Source organism: Quercus suber, unplaced genomic scaffold (genome assembly GCF_002906115.3).
Source record: "Quercus suber isolate HL8 unplaced genomic scaffold, Cork oak 2.0 scaffold_849, whole genome shotgun sequence".
Taxonomy (NCBI): Eukaryota; Viridiplantae; Streptophyta; class Magnoliopsida; order Fagales; family Fagaceae; genus Quercus; species Quercus suber.
Genome location: NW_027070279.1, coordinates 354 through 5,996, shown reverse-complemented (window position 1 = coordinate 5,996; position 5,643 = coordinate 354). Strand labels below are relative to the sequence as shown.

At 39.1% G+C, this 5,643-nt stretch overlaps 1 protein-coding gene and 1 non-coding gene across 2 annotated transcripts; both read left to right on the top strand.

Annotated features, from left to right (window-relative positions):
• Positions 1-120: 120 nt before the first annotated feature.
• LOC112033294 (peroxidase) lies at positions 121-1,779 on the top strand. Its single transcript, XM_065767801.1, has 3 exons — positions 121-138; positions 434-625; positions 1,016-1,779. Exons 1-3 carry the CDS (start codon positions 121-123, stop codon positions 1,565-1,567), a joined length of 762 nt encoding a protein of 253 aa, XP_065623873.1. The 3' UTR covers positions 1,568-1,779.
• A 1,663-nt stretch (positions 1,780-3,442) lies between these two features.
• On the top strand, positions 3,443-3,529 carry LOC111995870 (small nucleolar RNA Z102/R77). The gene has a single exon (XR_002881173.1). It is a non-coding gene; the product is annotated as a small nucleolar RNA Z102/R77 (small nucleolar RNA).
• Positions 3,530-5,643: the final 2,114 nt, after the last annotated feature.

The window sequence follows — 5,643 nt, the reverse complement described above, 5'->3', positions numbered from 1 at the left end:
TAAATGACGACGCATCGCTTTTTTAACCAAGAAATCTTTCACACACACATGCCTACAGTATCTCTTAAATAGTCTAAAGGGGAAAAATTTAAATTTTAAACCTTCATTTAAATAATTGAAATGTCTCGTGTTCATTTGGTAATGGAATAATATATTCAAACACCTTTATAAGATAAGAATATGAAATTTGAAACAAAATAAGATAAGAATAAGTTTCTTCTTTAATATGACTAATTGCCCAATAAAGATTGGAATAAAGATGTTATAGTGGAAGAATCACGTTCAAAATATTGCCTTCACAAATTACATGTTTGAAACCCAATTCTGCTGCTTTTGCTACTGCTAACTTGGCTGCTCTAGCTTTTGCTCTTAGGGATTCTGGTCTAAAATCAACTCAGTACATCTGTAGATTACTGGGGGGGGGGGTTTGTAGGGCTGCGATGCATCAATACTACTGGACGACACTGCCACCTTCACAGGTGAAAAGAATGCGGGACCAAATCTAAATTCTGCAAGGGGTTTCGAAGTGATTGATACTATTAAAACCCGCGTGGAAGCTAGTTGCAATGCTACTGTGTCATGTGCAGACATTTTAGCACTTGCAGCACGAGAAGGAGTGGTCTTGGTCAGTATTAATATAGTTCTTTTTCTTTGTTTGAATAAGATTTGTTTAATGGTTAAATTTTATAAGGCTTACAGAACGGAAGTGTTATGTTATTGAGTGTCTTAAGGTAATTCATTATGGTAAAACTTTTTAATACAATCGAACCATTTTATTTAAGGCACATGCAGTAGAGTAATTTTTAATAATTTAATACTTTTGTTAATTGCTTTCAAAGTAGGCATGACCTGTTTTATATTTTTAGCGATTGCTCTAAAAATATCCATTAACATTATCTTATATTAGTGTCATGACATTCGAATGTTTGTTTGTTTGATTTTTATTTTTTAAAGCTTGTCTTTCACTTATTTACACTTTTTGTTCACTAATATGTGTTTTCCATTTTGCTTTTAGCTAGGAGGACCCTCATGGATAGTACCACTAGGCCGGAGAGATGCAAGGACAGCCAGTCAAAGCGCAGCCAACAGCAACCTCCCCTCTCCGATCTCTGATCTTGCAACCCTTATCTCCATGTTCTCTGCCAAAGGTCTAAATGCCCGGGAAATGACCGCGCTCTCCGGTGGCCACACAATAGGCCAAGCTCGTTGTAGCTTATTCAGAACCCGCATTTACAACGAGACCAACATTGACTCCAACTTTGCCACTACTCGAAAGGCCAATTGCCCGGCTACAGGTGGTGACAGCAATTTGGCCCCGCTTGACTCACTGACCTCAACCCGGTTTGACAACAACTACTACAAGGACCTTGTGGCTCGGCGTGGGCTTCTTCATTCGGACCAACAGCTGTTCAATAATGGCTCCCAAGATGCAGTGGTTAGGACCTATAGTAATAACAATGCAGCTTTTGCTAGCGATTTTGCTGCAGCCATGGTGAAGATGAGCAATCTTAGCCCACTCACCGGGACAAATGGGGAGATTAGAAGGAATTGCAGGGTGGTGAATTAATGCTATTCATTATAAGCTTAATGGTGCTAATCTAATTAATTAGCAATATTGCTGAGACACAACGTTTTTCACAATAAATTTTATAATTGTTAAAGTGATCGATTGTAAACGGTGAAAAAAAAGTTGTGAGTTTATGATTGTTAATTATGTTCGTCACTCATGGTCATTCAATTCAATATTATGAAGTTTGTTATAAAAAAGTTATGTTTTTAGCATTACCAATTAATTAGTCATGATAAATAAGTGATCTTGCGGTGGACACAAAAGATCCTGGTCAAAAAGTTGACGAGATCTTAGAATTATTTTCATGTTTGGATTTATTCAACCCAAAAAAAGATCCTATGTGTAATTAAGTCTTTAAAGTGTGATACATAGGCATGTGCAAGTATCATTTTTCTCTTAGAAGATTGCTGTTTGTCTTAATTAATTCAATAACATATTTACTTTTGCATAAGACACCTCTCCCTTGTTAGATGACACAATCGCCAATTTTAGTTTTCAAAAGTCGTTAATTATTAGAAATTTGACAACAAGGAAATGAAATTAATTATCGGTAGAAATGAGGTCTATAATAATTCTGGATCAAACCCAAATCATAAAAATGTGACAATTTAGTGACAGTTAATCTTTGCAATGATATAGGATCTTCTCCATTTCAAGCCATTTGTATTTATGTTTTAGGGAAGTTATTTATCATTTATATTTTCAGTGCTCTTTATTACATCTCTTTTAAGATGAAGAATTTATTTTATTTTATAAATCTAACAATGTATAGGTTGTGTAAAATTTAATATGAATTACGAAATGAATCCATTTCAAATTTCTTACACCTACAAAGTATCCCTAAATTTTAGCAACAAGCCGCCAATAACAACAAATAACTAGTCCCCTATTAATTAGATTGACAACTCTCGATTTCATTGCCACCTCCACTTTGCAAGCATTTTGCTTCGTGGGTTCCAGTTAGCTCAACTGGTAAAGTTTTTATGGTTATATAAGAGATTTGGAATTTAATCCTTACCTACACCAAAAATTGATTGGTGTCTTGATTTGATAATAAAGAGCTATCATCAGGAGCAGACGCCATTGGTTAAAACTCTCTAAAAAAAAAATTTGTTCTTAGATAATTTTTAAGCAATTATAAAATCCTAATTTAGAACCTTTTGAATAGGGATGGCAATTTTGTCTCACACTACTTGACCCGCCCTTCCCCACTTCGCCCCGTGCGGGTTTTCCCCACCTCACAAAGTGGTGGGGCATGGATGGAGTGAGATTTTAGACCCGCACCACAGGTCAGGGTAAGGGTGGATTTACACTTGTTAGACCCACCCTGCCTCATCCCCACCCTGCCCGCCCCGCATTAGTAAGGGTTAAAATGTAAATTTTTTCATATCCTAAAACCCTACTATTTAAACAAAAATATCATCAGCTTATTTTATTTTACCTAACGTGGCTCTACCTCTTTTTTCTCTCTAGCAAAGTTGAAAATAAGGTACCAATTTTAACTTTTTTTTTTTTTTTTTGTCTTTATTATAAACAAATTTATATACTATTGAATTATTGATTTCATTCATGATTCATACGTCTTTCTCAACTTACTTTTCATCATGAATATATATAATTTTTTTTAATGAGGTACGGGTCTGAGGCTCTAAATATTTGTATTTGTGTCATTGTTTTTGTAATTTTGTGTGGGCATTTGGCTGTTATAAAATATAAGGGCACGCTGTCACAGTCACATTCACAGGCAATCAAGTACTTTCACTTTGCTTAACAACACTGCTTCTTTATGCTTGTCAAAATCCATATCTATTTTACGCTAGCTGGGTTTTTGTTTTTGAATTTTCATGTTAGAAATATGAGGTGGTGAACAGAGAACAAGATGATGAGGAATATTTTTCCCTATTGGTTTGATTGCCAATATGATGGCATCAATCATGTATTAGCTCTAGCTAATCGTTCTTGTTCTCCACACAAAAATTATATACAATTTAATTTTGTTTTCTGTATTTTTATTAAAAAATATAAGGTACAGGTCTGAGACTTTGTCCCATTCTCTATGAAGTAGTCACAAAATGGGAGGAATTAAATAATGCACACTACTTAGTATAAAGGAGATTTGTTTTAGTGTTTTTTAGGCCAATGAAATATGAATACCATTTGTGTATGTGCTGCCAGTGCTATGATTTTTAATTTAATTGTTTAATGATGTTGCTAAATATAGTTTAATTATTTAACGACGTTGCCAAGGAGATTTGTTTTAATTTTTTTTTCATTCCCATTATTTATATTATCTTTGTTGGAGAAATATAGTTTGTCCATTACTAAGTTGCTAAATTAACATCAGGAAAAAATGACTTCACATGAAAACATTGGTAGCTCCAATCTATCTGGCAACAATCAATTTCTTTGATAGTAGATGAAGATAATGCAACCCCATCATCACCTCTATTGAATATGCCAAACGATGTCCAAGCAGTCCAGCCTAGCAATGGACTAATTCAAGAAGAGGGGAAGTACAAATCAATTGTTTGGAATCATATTAAGAGAAAGAGAGTTGATGAGAAAGACAAGGCTGAGTGCAATTATTGTAAGAAATTGCTAGTAAGGGGATCCAATTATGGCACTAAACATTTGCATGACCATGTGAAAATATGTCCAAGGAAAAAGTTTCAAGATATTAGGGATATGAATCAAAAAATTTTGGCGAGAGATCAAAATAAAGTGGATTAAATGGCGGGTGTGAATGCTTATTGTAGGGACTCAGTTTAGAAAGGTTCCCTAACAATACATTTCTAGAGAGTGGGACGAAGGGTTAGGCCCTAACAGGCTAGCAACGGAATACAAGCCACTTTTCACCATTGAAGGGGAGTGAACCCATTTTACAACTAAGGGTAGCTCCTCGGCGCTTGTCCGAGGAGGTTCCTTTCCCAAAACTGCTTTGCTCACCTTTCTAATATAGTTCTCTCCCTCCTATCCCCTTCTTCCATTTGTTGATCATCCATTGGCCTTCCTCTGACCGTCCGTCCCATCAGAGGCCTAATCAGTACTCGAGTGGTTCACCATGATCAAGGCTACCCTGTTAAGGGGTTACCTCCCCATTAATGCGGCCAGAGAGGGGGTTAGGTGAGCGCATTCAGTGTGGAGGTGACAATTTGTTCTGGGCCTACCTCCACCTGAAATTAGCCTTGGTATGCCGAGGACAAGGATGTCCTCGGCGGGGTCCAAAAAGGCATAGGTCTTCATACACCAGCCTCGGACGATCATCCCTCCTCGGCATAGGCCTTGGGCCAGATGCAAGATGGGCCCAGGCTACCAGGCCTACGGGCCCCACAATAGCCCGTCAAAATCCTACTGCCCGTCCCCTCGGACGGGGTGGAGGGTTTTGATACCTACGGGTCCTCGCCCTGGAGAAGTCTCTTCTCCTTCCTGCCGACATGGCTGAACTGGGGAGCAAGAGTGGGCCAGGGGTTGCCCTTACCTTAAGAGACATCTAGGCATGGTGGGTCCCCTGATACCTCTTTATCTCACTTGAACTTTGTTGCTTAGCACCTCCCTTCTCCTTACGGCGTACCTATTTTGTCGGCAGGCTGTCAGGCCCATTTCTGGCTGGACGAGGAGGCTTTTGTCGAGGTAACGCTCTAGTGCAGGAGGGTGACAAGTTCTTGAAGCCTGCGAGGATCTTAAGAGATTTGAGGCAGGTCTAAAAAAGAGGCGATCGAAAATCTGGAGGAGACGACAAAGGCAAAAGATAATGCGGCCCCTGACCTAACCACGGCTACGAAGCAGGCGAGGATCAGACCAAGCGGTGGCAGGACGTCGAGGGCCACCTACGAACTGCCGAAGAGGACATTGCCGACCTGAAGAAAAAGTTGGCCGAGGCAGTTAGCACAAGGGGTACTGCCGAGTATGCCAGGGACGAGGCTGTGAGGGCCAAAGACGAGGCGGTGTTTGCGAGAGTAGATGCTGAGCGCTTCGCAGGACAGCGGAAGAGGAGGCTTTTGCCGAGGGGTGGCCAAGACTGAAGCCACCCTCAAAGCTCACACTCCTGTAGTGTGCGAGCGCTTCTGTTATGA